This window comes from Salvelinus alpinus, chromosome 4 (assembly GCF_045679555.1).
Source record: "Salvelinus alpinus chromosome 4, SLU_Salpinus.1, whole genome shotgun sequence".
In the NCBI taxonomy this organism is placed as follows: Eukaryota; Metazoa; Chordata; class Actinopteri; order Salmoniformes; family Salmonidae; genus Salvelinus; species Salvelinus alpinus.
This window is the reverse complement of record NC_092089.1, coordinates 39,868,101-39,883,699: the sequence shown is the minus strand read 5'-3', so window position 1 is coordinate 39,883,699 and position 15,599 is coordinate 39,868,101. Positions and strand designations below refer to the sequence as shown.

General features: G+C 43.2%; 1 protein-coding gene across 2 annotated transcripts in view; it reads right to left on the bottom strand.

The window, feature by feature from the left end:
* The window catches only part of LOC139573500 (E3 ubiquitin-protein ligase znrf2-like), a 91,676-nt gene that overhangs the window by 3,558 nt on the left and 72,519 nt on the right, over window positions 1–15,599 (bottom strand). The window contains exons 3-4 of one of the 2 annotated variants that reach the window (XR_011674613.1): window positions 2,006–2,245; window positions 248–330 (exon numbers count right to left, since the gene is read on the bottom strand). Coding sequence is in view for 1 of the 2 variants with exons in the window: in XM_071397008.1 (XP_071253109.1) it covers window positions 273–330; window positions 2,140–2,245 (164 nt within the window). In the remaining variant the exon portion in view is untranslated. The remainder of the gene's footprint in view (window positions 1–247; window positions 331–2,005; window positions 2,246–15,599) is intronic. The other variant, XM_071397008.1, reaches the window with a different exon arrangement.

The window sequence follows — 15,599 nt, the reverse complement described above, 5'->3', positions numbered from 1 at the left end:
GATGAAAAACATCAGAAATCTGAATATACTGAGGGCTAACATGTGATGCTGAAACGAAACAATACAAAGAAAGAACTCGACTGAACTAAAAGGTATAATACTGTATCATATTTTTCCTGTTTTGTGTCAATACAATACAACATTTGTTTGGGGAACTCTACGGTGGAAACATTTCCCAAAGAATATTAAAGTGACTTATCACAGTAATGAATTAATATCAACAACACTCAGTAAATGTGTAATTTACCTGTGGAGAAAAGTAGTGAGGCCCTTTAGTCTGAGGGATGTTCTGGACACGATCTGTTCACCTCAAACCACTCATCAATACAGCTGACAGAGAGAACAGGAGACACAGTCAGCGATAACATAGCACATACTACATACAGTGCATTCGGAAATGATTCAGACCCCTTGACTTTTTCCGCATTTTGTTATGTTACAGCCTTATTCTAAAATGGATGAAATAAATGTTTTCTTCATCAATCTACGCACAAAGCGGAAACAGGTTTTTATATATTTTTTCAAATTTATAAAAAATAAAAAACAGAAATACCTTATTTACATAAGTATTCAGACCCTTTGCTATGAGAATCAAATTGAGCTCAGGTACATCCTGTTTCTATTTATCATGCTTGAGATGTTTCTACAACTTGATTGGAGTCCACCTGTGGTGAATTCAATTGATTGGACATGATTTGGAAAGGCATACACCTGTCTATAAAAGGTCCTACAGTTGACAGTGCATGTCAGAGCAAAAACCAAGCCATGAGGTCGAAGGAATTGACCGTAGAGCTCCGATACAGGATTGTGTCGAGGCATAGATCTGGGGAAGAGTACCAAAAAATGTCTGCAGCATTGAAGGTCTCCAAGAACACAGTGGCCTCCATCATTCTTAAATGGAAGAAGTTTGGAACCACCAAGACTCTTCCTAGAGCTGGCCGCCCGGCCAAACTGAGCAATCGGGGGAGAAGGGCCTTGGTCAGGGAGGTGACCAAGAACCCGATGGTCACTCTGACAGAGCTCCAGAGTGGAGATGGGAGAAACTTCCAGAAGGACAACCATTTCTGCAGCACCACCAATCCGGCCTGTATGGTAGAGTGGCCAGACGGAAGCCACTCCTCAGTAAAAGGCACATGACAGTCAACTTGGAGTTTGCCATAAGGCATCTAAAGGACTCTCAGACAATGAAACCAAGATTGAACTCTTTGGCCTGAATGCCAAGTATCACGTCTGGAGGAAACCTGGCACCCTCCCTACGGGGAAGCATGGTGGTGGCAGCATCATGCTGTGGGAATGTTTTTCAGTGGCAGGGACTGGGAGACTAGTCAGGATCGAGGAAAAGATGAGCGAAGCAAAGTACAGAGAGACCCTTGATGCTAACCTGCTCCAGAGCGCTCAGGACCTCAGTCTGGAGCAAAGGTTCACCTTCCAACAGGACAACGACCCTAAGCACACAGCCAAGACAACGCAGGAGGGGCTTCGGGACAAGTCTCTGAATGTCCTTGAGTGTCTCAGCCAGAGCCCGGACTTGAACCCGATCGAACATCTCTGGAGAGACCTGAAAATAGCTGTGCAGCGACGCTCCCCATCCAACCTGACAGAGCTTGAGAGGATCTGCAGAGAAAAATGGGAGAAACTCCCCAAATACAGGTGTGCCAAGCTTGTAGCGTCATACTCAAGAAGACTCGAGGACGTAATCACTGCCAAAGGTGCTTCAACAAAGTACTGAGTAAAGGGTGTAAATGTGATACTTCAGTTTTATATTTTTAATAAATTGGCAAAAAAAATCTAAAAACCTGTTTATGCTATGTCATTAACGGGTATTGTTTGTAGATTGATGAAGGAAAAAACTATTTAATCCATTTTAGAATAAGGCTGTAACGTACATTTTTTGGGAAAAAGTCAAGGGTCTGAATACTTTCCGAATGCACTGTATATAGAACAAAAGAAGGAATGGGGGAGGGAGACAGAGCGAGAGAGCAGGAATGATGATGCATTCACATACCGGTTGAGGAAAACAGGAGAGATCCCTCTTGTCATAGGTTGTACAGAAAAATGTAGTGATATAGAGAGGGGGAGAGAAAGAGAGAGGTATTTAGAAAGAGGGGGAGAGCGAGGGATAGAGAGAGGGGGACTTACCCTTTGTGGTATATGCAGAGACAAGGCAGGCGAGCAATTGTGTCCCCCTGTACCAGCTCCTCTAGGCAGATTGCACATTCCCCTGCATCCTTACTCAGGACGTCCTCTGGGGGGAGAGAGAGAGACAGAAAAAGAGAGAGAGAGAGCGAAAGAGAGAGAGAGTGTGTGAGTGAGTGAGTGAGTGAGAGCCAGACTGCCCTTTTAATCAACAAGGCCAAAACCAGCTGTACTGTCCCCCTCCACAGCCCTCTCAAAGCCTGCAAACAGCCCTAGTCACAGCCTGCAAAGAACCACAGGGCTGGAGCGTGGCTGGAGAGAGAGAGAGAGATAGAGAGAACACCTATGAGGATCAAAACACACACACACACCAAAATGATACTGCCATGATTGGCTAAAGAATGATTGCATTTACACTACAATTCCTGAAGAGGGAGCTCTATATCCATGGTTAAACCCTAGTAGTCCATATGGACCAAACTGGCATTGGGAGCAGGCTCTAATGCAGTGGGACATGTGATGTCATGCTGAGAGGAGGAGGAGGTGGAGAGGTGCATTTGGTCTTTCTTTCTTACAAACAACAACACACATAGTTTAAAGCAAGTGCTGTTCTGCATCAAGCTCTGCCTAGTGTGGAATTGATAGGAGGAATCCCACTACTACAGTGTTCTATTATGGCTCCAAATCAAATCTAATTTTATTGGTCACATACACATGTTTAGCAGATGTTAATGCGAGTGTAGCGAAATGCTGACAACACAGCATTCCTCTGTCATAGGATTACAGCATTACAACCACCTATTCTCTATATTCATCTATTTACTCTGCTCTACTACTCAGGCAATAATTCACCCTGGCACTCAGGCTACACTGGAGTCAGACTACACTGTCTAGCACAACTACAACCAAATCAATGTATTGTCAGTCAAGGTTAACCTTTAGTGGTTGATGACCGTTTCAGAATGAGCAAAGGGGACATTCCCAATAACTCCCAATAACTGTAGCCTTAAATAATTCATTTACTTCTGCCTTCACACAACACAAGGGTGAGTCCAAAATGGCACCATATTCACTATTAGACAGGAGACCTGGTCAAAAGTAGTGTACTATATAGGGAATAGGGTGCCATGTCAGACTCACACAAGTGTTTGCATACTTGTTCCATTGTGTCTGCCTGGTTTAATAATTTGCATAACTCAACCAATCTCCCCATAAACAGAGCCACTATCTTTATTTCAACAGTTGGTTCTGTGGTTGTGTATGTCATGTTATCTACAGCCGTCAGACCAAATACTGCTTCAATAATTGATTATTTACTCATGCTGGAAGCAAGTGAGAATGAACACTGCTCTTATGCAGAATTCATTGTGTGCAATGTGTGTACATGCACACACCTACTTAAATACACACAAACACACACCTGCATACACAACAACACGCACAAACTTGCTTCCACTGTGAAGGTTAACCCAGGACTGGGCAGGACAGGGTGTGGGTCCAGTCTAAGGAGAACTCTCTCTCTCAATTGTTGGTTCTTTTTATCTGATGTGTTATAGAAACACATGTTACTGGCTCAGCTGACAGCTACAGAAAACACAGATGGGGGGCAAGGGACTCAGAAAACTGACAAACACACTCAGTGTGTGTTAAACAGAGAGCAGGACAGCAAGAGAGAGAGAGAGAGAGAGAGAGAGAGAGAGAGAGAGAGAGAGAGAGAGAGAGAGAGAGAGAGAGAGAGAGAGAGAGAGAGAGAGAGAGAGAGAGAGAGAGAGAGAGAGAGAGAGAGAGAGAGAGAGAGAGAGAGAGAGAGAGAGAGAGAGAGAGAGAGAGAGAGAGAGAGGGAGGTGGCTATATATATTGTTTAAACACTGTACATAGCCATAATATGACATTTGAAATGTCTCTATTCCTCTTTTGTGAGTGTAATGTTTACAGTACATTTTGATTGTGTATGTTACCTTTGTTAATTATCTATTTAACTTGTTTGGCAATGTAAACATATGTTTCCCTTGCCAATAAAGCCCTTTGAATTGAAATGAGAGAGAAAGAGAGGGAGAGAGAGAGAGAGACAGGGAGCGAGGGAGCGAGAGAGAGAGAGAGAGAGAGCGAGAGCAAGAGAGTGGGAGAGAGAGAGAGAGAGAGAGAGAGAGAGAGAGAGAGAGAGAGAGAGAGAGAGAGAGAGAGAGAGAGAGAAAGAGAGAGAGAGAGAGAGAGAGAGAGAACATTCCTCTATAAATAATCTACTACCACTTGAGTTTTGATGTTGGTGACCTTGCACGTACACGCACACACGTACACAAATACATACGTACACACACGTACACACACCCACACATTGCAGGAGGTGTCTTCAGCTGGAATATGATGCAATTTCAAGAAAATTGTTATTATTATTTAAATACAGTCCAATATTATTTAATTAGAGTCCAATTCAAAAGCTTTAATAATGATGTATTGGAGATATCGGACCCCTTCTATCCCACAGTGTTAGTTTCCTTAAAATTGTCTATTCTTCCTTAACTCCAGACAATTAGAGAAGAACAAGAGTCTTCACACACAGAGATGCGTACAAAGCTATCCCTCGCCCTCCATTTGGCAAATCTGACCATAATTCTATCCTCCTGATTCCTGCTTACAAGCAAAAAATAAAGCAGGAAGCACCAGTGACTCGGCCAATAAAAAATGGTCAGATGAAGCAGATGATAAACTACAGGATTGTTTTGCTATCACAGACTGGAATATGTTTCGGGATTCTTCCGAATGCATTGAGGAGTACACCACATCAGTCACCCCACAGTGACTGTACGTACATACCCTAAACAGAAGCCATGGATTACAGGCAACATCCGCAAACAGGCAAAGTGTCAATACAGGACCAAGATCGAATCGTACTACACCGGCTTCAATGTTCGTCGGATGTGGCAGGGCTTGCAAACTATTACAGACTACATAGGGAAGCACAGCGGAGAGCTGCCCAGTGACACAAGCCTACCAGGCGAGCTAAACTACTTCTTCTATGCTCGCTTTGAGGCAAGTAACACTGAAACATGCATGAGAGCATCAGCTGTTTCGGACGACTGTGTGATCACGCTCTCCACAGCCCATGTGAGTGAGACCTTTAAACAGGTTAACATTCACAAGGCCGCAGGGCCAGACGGATGACAAGGATGTGTACTCCGAGCATGCGCTGACCAATTGGCAAGTGTCTCACTGACATTTTCAACCTCTCCCTGTCTGAGTCTGTAATACCAACATGTTTCAAGCAGACCACCATAGTCCCTGTGCCCAAGAACACTAAGGTAACCTGCCTAAATGACTACCGACCTGTAGCACTCACGTCTGTAGCCATGAAGTGCTTTGAAAGGCTGGTCATGGCTCACATCAACACCATCATCCCAGAAATTCTAGACCCACTCCAGTTTGCATACCGCCCAACAGATCCACCGATGATGCAATCTCTAGTGCCCTCAAAGCTCATCACTAAGCTAAGGACCCAGGGACTAAACACCTCCCTCTGCGACTGGATCCTGGACTTCCTGACGGGTCCCTCCCAGGAGGTAAGGGTAGGTAACAACACATCCGCCACGCTGATCCTCAACACAGAGAAAGAAGAAGAGAGAGAGAGAGAGTGAGAAAGAAAGAAAGAGTAAGTAAGAGAGAGATTTAGAGAGTGAGTAAGTGAGAGAAAGAGAGAGAGAGAGAAAGTATATGTGCATGCAAGAGTATGTGCAGTGCAGTATGTACAGTGCAGTATGTACAGTATATTCCCAACATAGTGCTCGCTCCACAGTATACGGGCCCTTGTCAAAAGTAGTGCACAAAAGAGGGAATAGGGTTTGATGCAGCCAGAAGCCATAGTTCTTCATGATCTGAATAGGGTGTGATGCAACCAGAAGCTACAGTTCTCCATGATCTGAATAGGGTGTGGTCCAATCAGAAGCTACAGTTCTTCATAATCTGAATAGGGTGTGATGCAACCAGAAGCTACAGTTCTTCATGATCTGAATAGGGTGTGATGCAACCAGAAGCTACAGTTCTTCATGATCTGAATAGGGTGTGATGCAACCAGAAGCTACAGTACTTCATGATCTGAATAGGGTATGATGCAACCAGAAGCTACAGTTCTTCATGATCTGAATAGGGTGTGATGCAACCAGAAGCTACAGTACTTCATGATCTGAATAGGGTGTGATGCAAACAGAAGCTACAATTCTTCATGATCTGAATAGGGTGTGATGCAACCAGAAGCTACAGTTCTTCATGATCTGAATAGGGTGTGATCCAACCAGAAGCTACAGTTCTTCATGATCGGAATAGGATGTGATCCAACCAGAAGCTACAGTACTTCATGATTTGAATACGGTGTGATGCAACCAGAAGCTACAGTTCTTCATGATCTGAATAGGGTGTGATCCAACCAGAAGCTACAGTAATTCATGATCTGAATAGGGTGTGATGCAACCAGAAGCTAAAGTTCTTCATGATCTGAATAGGGTGTGATGCAACCAGAAGCTACAGTACTTCATGATCTGAATAGGGTGTGATGCAACCAGAAGCTACAGTACTTCATGATCTGAATAGGGTGTGATCCAACCGGAAGCTACAGTACTTCATGATCTGAATAGGGTGTTGTCCAATCAGAAGCTACAGTTCTTCATGATCTGAATAGGGTGTGATCCAACCAGAAGCTACAGTTCTTCATGATCGGAATAGGGTATGATGCAACCAGAAGCTACAGTAATTCATGATCTGAATAGGGTGTGATGCAACCAGAAGCTACAGTTCTTCATGATCTGAATAGGGTGTGATGCAACCAGAAGCTACAGTACTTCATGATCTGAATAGGGTGTGATCCAACCGGAAGCTACAGTACTTCATGATCTGAATATGGTGTGATGCAAACAGAAGCTACAATTCTTCATGATCTGAATAGGGTGTGATGCAACCAGAAGCTACAGTTCTTCATGATCTGAATAGGGTGTGATCCAACCAGAAGCTACAGTTCTTCATGATCGGAATAGGGTGTGATCCAACCAGAAGCTACAGTACTTCATGATTTGAATAGGGTGTGATGCAACCAGAAGCTACAGTTCTTCATGATCTGAATAGGGTGTGATCCAACCAGAAGCTACAGTAATTAATGATCTGAATAGGGTGTGATGCAACCAGAAGCTACAGTTCTTCATGATCTGAATAGGGTGTGATGCAACCAGAAGCTACAGTACTTCATGATCTGAATAGGGTGTGATGCAACCAGAAGCTACAGTTCTTCATGATCTGAATAGGGTGTGATGCAAACAGAAGCTACAGTACTTCATGATCTGAATAGGGTGTGATGCAACCAGAAGCTAAAGTTCTTCATGATCTGAATAGGGTGTGATGCAACCAGAAGCTACAGTTCTTCATGATCTGAATAGGGTGTGATCCAACCAGAAGCTACAGTTCTTCATGATCTGAATAGGGTGTGATGCAACCAGAAGCTACAGTACTTCATGATCTGAATAGGGTGTGATGCAACCAGAAGCTTCAGTACTTCATGATCTGAATAGGGTGTGATGCAACCAGAAGCTACAGTTCTTCATGATCTGAATAGGGTGTGATCCAACCAGAAGCTACAGTAATTCATGATCTGAATAGGGTGTGATGCAACCAGAAGCTAAAGTTCTTCATGATCTGAATAGGGTGTGATGCAACCAGAAGCTACAGTACTTCATGATCTGAATAGGGTGTGATGCAAACAGAAGCTACAATTCTTCATGATCTGAATAGGGTGTGATGCAACCAGAAGCTACAGTTCTTCATGATCTGAATAGGGTGTGATCCAACCAGAAGCTACAGTTCTTCATGATCGGAATAGGATGTGATCCAACCAGAAGCTACAGTACTTCATGATTTGAATACGGTGTGATGCAACCAGAAGCTACAGTTCTTCATGATCTGAATAGGGTGTGATCCAACCAGAAGCTACAGTAATTCATGATCTGAATAGGGTGTGATGCAACCAGAAGCTAAAGTTCTTCATGATCTGAATAGGGTGTGATGCAACCAGAAGCTACAGTACTTCATGATCTGAATAGGGTGTGATGCAACCAGAAGCTACAGTACTTCATGATCTGAATAGGGTGTGATCCAACCGGAAGCTACAGTACTTCATGATCTGAATAGGGTGTTGTCCAATCAGAAGCTACAGTTCTTCATGATCTGAATAGGGTGTGATCCAACCAGAAGCTACAGTTCTTCATGATCGGAATAGGGTATGATGCAACCAGAAGCTACAGTAATTCATGATCTGAATAGGGTGTGATGCAACCAGAAGCTACAGTTCTTCATGATCTGAATAGGGTGTGATGCAACCAGAAGCTACAGTACTTCATGATCTGAATAGGGTGTGATCCAACCGGAAGCTACAGTACTTCATGATCTGAATATGGTGTGATGCAAACAGAAGCTACAATTCTTCATGATCTGAATAGGGTGTGATGCAACCAGAAGCTACAGTTCTTCATGATCTGAATAGGGTGTGATCCAACCAGAAGCTACAGTTCTTCATGATCGGAATAGGGTGTGATCCAACCAGAAGCTACAGTACTTCATGATTTGAATAGGGTGTGATGCAACCAGAAGCTACAGTTCTTCATGATCTGAATAGGGTGTGATCCAACCAGAAGCTACAGTAATTAATGATCTGAATAGGGTGTGATGCAACCAGAAGCTACAGTTCTTCATGATCTGAATAGGGTGTGATGCAACCAGAAGCTACAGTACTTCATGATCTGAATAGGGTGTGATGCAACCAGAAGCTACAGTTCTTCATGATCTGAATAGGGTGTGATGCAACCAGAAGCTACAGTACTTCATGATCTGAATAGGGTGTGATGCAACCAGAAGCTAAAGTTCTTCATGATCTGAATAGGGTGTGATGCAACCAGAAGCTACAGTTCTTCATGATCTGAATAGGGTGTGATCCAACCAGAAGCTACAGTTCTTCATGATCTGAATAGGGTGTGATGCAACCAGAAGCTACAGTACTTCATGATCTGAATAGGGTGTGATGCAACCAGAAGCTTCAGTACTTCATGATCTGAATAGGGTGTGATGCAACCAGAAGCTACAGTTCTTCATGATCTGAATAGGGTGTGATCCAACCAGAAGCTACAGTAATTCATGATCTGAATAGGGTGTGATGCAACCAGAAGCTAAAGTTCTTCATGATCTGAATAGGGTGTGATGCAACCAGAAGCTACAGTACTTTATGATCTGAATAGGGTGTGATGCAAACCGAAGCTACAGTTCTTCATGATCGGAATAGGGTGTGATCCAACCAGAAGCTACAGTACTTCATGATCTGAATAGGGTGTGATCCAACCGGAAGCTACAGTACTTCATGATCTGAATAGGGTGTGATGCAACCAGAAGCTACAGTACTTCATGATCTGAATAGGGTGTGATGCAACCAGAAGCTACAGTTCTTCATGATCTGAATAGGGTGTGATGCAACCAAAAGCTACAGTACTTCATGATCTGAATAGGGTGTGATGCAACCAGAAGCTACAGTACTTCATGATCTGAATAGGGTGTGATCCAACCGGAAGCAACAGTACTTCATGATCTGAATAGGGTGTGATGCAACCAGAAGCTTCAGTACTTCATGATCTGAATAGGGTGTGATGCAACCAGAAGCTAAAGTTTTTCATGATCTGAATAGGGTGTGATGCAACCAGAAGCTACAGTTCTTCATGATCTGAATAGGGTGTGATGCAACCAGAAGCTACAGTACTTCATGATCTGAATAGGGTGTGATGCAACCAGAAGCTAAAGTTCTTCATGATCTGAATAGGGTGTGATGCAACCAGAAGCTACAGTACTTTATGATCTGAATAGGGTGTGATGCAAACCGAAGCTACAGTTCTTCATGATCGGAATAGGGTATGATGCAACCAGAAGCTACAGTAATTCATGATCTGAATAGGGTGTGATGCAACCAGAAGCTACAGTTCTTCATGATCTGAATAGGGTGTGATGCAACCAGAAGCTACAGTACTTCATGATCTGAATAGGGTGTGATCCAACCGGAAGCTACAGTACTTCATGATCTGAATATGGTGTGATGCAAACAGAAGCTACAATTCTTCATGATCTGAATAGGGTGTGATGCAACCAGAAGCTACAGTTCTTCATGATCTGAATAGGGTGTGATCCAACCAGAAGCTACAGTTCTTCATGATCGGAATAGGGTGTGATCCAACCAGAAGCTACAGTACTTCATGATTTGAATAGGGTGTGATGCAACCAGAAGCTACAGTTCTTCATGATCTGAATAGGGTGTGATCCAACCAGAAGCTACAGTAATTAATGATCTGAATAGGGTGTGATGCAACCAGAAGCTACAGTTCTTCATGATCTGAATAGGGTGTGATGCAACCAGAAGCTACAGTACTTCATGATCCTAATAGGGTGTGATGCAACCAGAAGCTACAGTTCTTCATGATCTGAATAGGGTGTGATGCAACCAGAAGCTACAGTACTTCATGATCTGAATAGGGTGTGATGCAACCAGAAGCTAAAGTTCTTCATGATCTGAATAGGGTGTGATGCAACCAGAAGCTACAGTTCTTCATGATCTGAATAGGGTGTGATCCAACCAGAAGCTACAGTTCTTCATGATCTGAATAGGGTGTGATGCAACCAGAAGCTACAGTACTTCATGATCTGAATAGGGTGTGATGCAACCAGAAGCTTCAGTACTTCATGATCTGAATAGGGTGTGATGCAACCAGAAGCTACAGTTCTTCATGATCTGAATAGGGTGTGATCCAACCAGAAGCTACAGTAATTCATGATCTGAATAGGGTGTGATGCAACCAGAAGCTAAAGTTCTTCATGATCTGAATAGGGTGTGATGCAACCAGAAGCTACAGTACTTTATGATCTGAATAGGGTGTGATGCAAACCGAAGCTACAGTTCTTCATGATCGGAATAGGGTGTGATCCAACCAGAAGCTACAGTACTTCATGATCTGAATAGGGTGTGATCCAACCGGAAGCTACAGTACTTCATGATCTGAATAGGGTGTGATGCAACCAGAAGCTACAGTACTTCATGATCTGAATAGGGTGTGATGCAACCAGAAGCTACAGTTCTTCATGATCTGAATAGGGTGTGATGCAACCAAAAGCTACAGTACTTCATGATCTGAATAGGGTGTGATGCAACCAGAAGCTACAGTACTTCATGATCTGAATAGGGTGTGATCCAACCGGAAGCAACAGTACTTCATGATCTGAATAGGGTGTGATGCAACCAGAAGCTTCAGTACTTCATGATCTGAATAGGGTGTGATGCAACCAGAAGCTAAAGTTTTTCATGATCTGAATAGGGTGTGATGCAACCAGAAGCTACAGTTCTTCATGATCTGAATAGGGTGTGATGCAACCAGAAGCTACAGTTCTTCATGATCTGAATAGGGTGTGATCCAACCAGAAGCTACAGTTCTTCATGATCTGAATAGGGTGTGATGCAACCAGAAGCTACAGTTCTTCATGATCTGAATAGGGTGTGATCCAACCAGAAGCTACAGTTCTTCATGATCTGAATAGGGTGTGATGCAACCAGAAGCTACAGTTCTTCATGATCTAAATAGGGTGTGATGCAACCAGAAGCTACAGTTCTTCATGATCTGAATAGGGTGTGATGCAACCAGAAGCTACAGTTCTTCATGATCTGAATAGGGTGTGATGCAACCAGAAGCTACAGTTCTTCATGATCTGAATAGGGTGTGATGCAACCAGAAGCTACAGTTCTTCATGATCTGAATATGGTGTGATGCAACCAGAAGCTACAGTTCTTCATGATCTGAATAGGGTGTGATGCAACCAGAAGCTACAGTTCTTCATGATCTGAATAGGGTGTGATGCAACCAGAAGCTACAGTACTTCATGATCTGAATAGGGTATGATCCAACCAGAAGCTACAGTTCTTCATGATCTGAATAGGGTGTGATGCAACCAGAAGCTAAAGTTCTTCATGATCTGAATAGGGTGTGATGCAACCAGAAGCTACAGTACTTCATGATCTGAATAGGGTGTGATGCAACCAGAAGCTACAATTCTTCATGATCTGAATAGGGTGTGATCCAACCGGAAGCTACAGTTCTTCATGATCTGAATAGGGTGTGATCCAACCAGAAGCTACAGTTCTTCATGATCGGAATAGGGTATGATGCAACCAGAAGCTACAGTAATTCATGATCTGAATAGGGTGTGATGCAACCAGAAGCTACAGTTCTTCATGATCTGAATAGGGTGTGATGCAACCAGAAGCTACAGTACTTCATGATCTGAATAGGGTGTGATCCAACCGGAAGCTACAGTACTTCATGATCTGAATATGGTGTGATGCAAACAGAAGCTACAATTCTTCATGATCTGAATAGGGTGTGATGCAACCAGAAGCTACAGTTCTTCTTGATCTGAATAGGGTGTGATCCAACCAGAAGCTACAGTTCTTCATGATCGGAATAGGGTGTGATCCAACCAGAAGCTACAGTACTTCATGATTTGAATAGGGTGTGATGCAACCAGAAGCTACAGTTCTTCATGATCTGAATAGGGTGTGATCCAACCAGAAGCTACAGTAATTAATGATCTGAATAGGGTGTGATGCAACCAGAAGCTACAGTTCTTCATGATCTGAATAGGGTGTGATGCAACCAGAAGCTACAGTACTTCATGATCTGAATAGGGTGTGATGCAACCAGAAGCTACAGTTCTTCATGATCTGAATAGGGTGTGATGCAACCAGAAGCTACAGTACTTCATGATCTGAATAGGGTGTGATGCAACCAGAAGCTAAAGTTCTTCATGATCTGAATAGGGTGTGATGCAACCAGAAGCTACAGTTCTTCATGATCTGAATAGGGTGTGATCCAACCAGAAGCTACAGTTCTTCATGATCTGAATAGGGTGTGATGCAACCAGAAGCTACAGTACTTCATGATCTGAATAGGGTGTGATGCAACCAGAAGCTTCAGTACTTCATGATCTGAATAGGGTGTGATGCAACCAGAAGCTACAGTTCTTCATGATCTGAATAGGGTGTGATCCAACCAGAAGCTACAGTAATTCATGATCTGAATAGGGTGTGATGCAACCAGAAGCTAAAGTTCTTCATGATCTGAATAGGGTGTGATGCAACCAGAAGCTACAGTACTTTATGATCTGAATAGGGTGTGATGCAAACCGAAGCTACAGTTCTTCATGATCGGAATAGGGTGTGATCCAACCAGAAGCTACAGTACTTCATGATCTGAATAGGGTGTGATCCAACCGGAAGCTACAGTACTTCATGATCTGAATAGGGTGTGATCCAACCGGAAGCTACAGTACTTCATGATCTGAATAGGGTGTGATGCAACCAGAAGCTACAGTACTTCATGATCTGAATAGGGTGTGATCCAACCGGAAGCAACAGTACTTCATGATCTGAATAGGGTGTGATGCAACCAGAAGCTTCAGTACTTCATGATCTGAATAGGGTGTGATGCAACCAGAAGCTACAGTTCTTCATGATCTGAATAGGGTGTGATGCAACCAAAAGCTACAGTACTTCATGATCTGAATAGGGTGTGATGCAACCAGAAGCTACAGTACTTCATGATCTGAATAGGGTGTGATCCAACCGGAAGCAACAGTACTTCATGATCTGAATAGGGTGTGATGCAACCAGAAGCTTCAGTACTTCATGATCTGAATAGGGTGTGATGCAACCAGAAGCTAAAGTTTTTCATGATCTGAATAGGGTGTGATGCAACCAGAAGCTACAGTTCTTCATGATCTGAATAGGGTGTGATGCAACCAGAAGCTACAGTCCTTCATGATCTGAATAGGGTGTGATCCAACCAGAAGCTACAGTCCTTCATGATCTGAATAGGGTGTGATGCAACCAGAAGCTACAGTTCTTCATGATCTGAATAGGGTGTGATCCAACCAGAAGCTACAGTTCTTCATGATCTGAATAGGGTGTGATGCAACCAGAAGCTACAGTTCTTCATGATCTGAATAGGGTGTGATGCAACCAGAAGCTACAGTTCTTCATGATCTGAATAGGGTGTGATGCAACCAGAAGCTACAGTTCTTCATGATCTGAATAGGGTGTGATGCAACCAGAAGCTACAGTTCTTCATGATCTGAATAGGGTGTGATGCAACCAGAAGCTACAGTTCTTCATGATCTGAATATGGTGTGATGCAACCAGAAGCTACAGGTCTTCATGATCTGAATAGGGTGTGATGCAACCAGAAGCTACAGTTCTTCATGATCTGAATAGGGTGTGATGCAACCAGAAGCTACAGTACTTCATGATCTGAATAGGGTATGATGCAACCAGAAGCTACAGTACTTCATGATCTGAATAGGGTGTGATCCAACCGGAAGCTACAGTACTTCATGATCTGAATAGGGTGTGATCCAACCGGAAGCTACAGTACTTCATGATCTGAATAGGGTGTGATGCAACCAGAAGCTACAGTACTTCATGATCTGAATAGGGTGTGATCCAACCGGAAGCAACAGTACTTCATGATCTGAATAGGGTGTGATGCAACCAGAAGCTTCAGTACTTCATGATCTGAATAGGGTGTGATGCAACCAGAAGCTACAGTTCTTCATGATCTGAATAGGGTGTGATGCAACCAAAAGCTACAGTACTTCATGATCTGAATAGGGTGTGATGCAACCAGAAGCTACAGTACTTCATGATCTGAATAGGGTGTGATCCAACCGGAAGCAACAGTACTTCATGATCTGAATAGGGTGTGATGCAACCAGAAGCTTCAGTACTTCATGATCTGAATAGGGTGTGATGCAACCAGAAGCTAAAGTTTTTCATGATCTGAATAGGGTGTGATGCAACCAGAAGCTACAGTTCTTCATGATCTGAATAGGGTGTGATGCAACCAGAAGCTACAGTTCTTCATGATCTGAATAGGGTGTGATCCAACCAGAAGCTACAGTTCTTCATGATCTGAATAGGGTGTGATGCAACCAGAAGCTACAGTTCTTCATGATCTGAATAGGGTGTGATCCAACCAGAAGCTACAGTTCTTCATGATCTGAATAGGGTGTGATGCAACCAGAAGCTACAGTTCTTCATGTTCTGAATAGGGTGTGATGCAACCAGAAGCTACAGTTCTTCATGATCTGAATAGGGTGTGATGCAACCAGAAGCTACAGTTCTTCATGATCTGAATAGGGTGTGATGCAACCAGAAGCTACAGTTCTTCATGATCTGAATAGGGTGTGATGCAACCAGAAGCTACAGTTCTTCATGATCTGAATATGGTGTGATGCAACCAGAAGCTACAGGTCTTCATGATCTGAATAGGGTGTGATGCAACCAGAAGCTACAGTTCTTCATGATCTGAATAGGGTGTGATGCAACCAGAAGCTACAGTACTTCATGATCT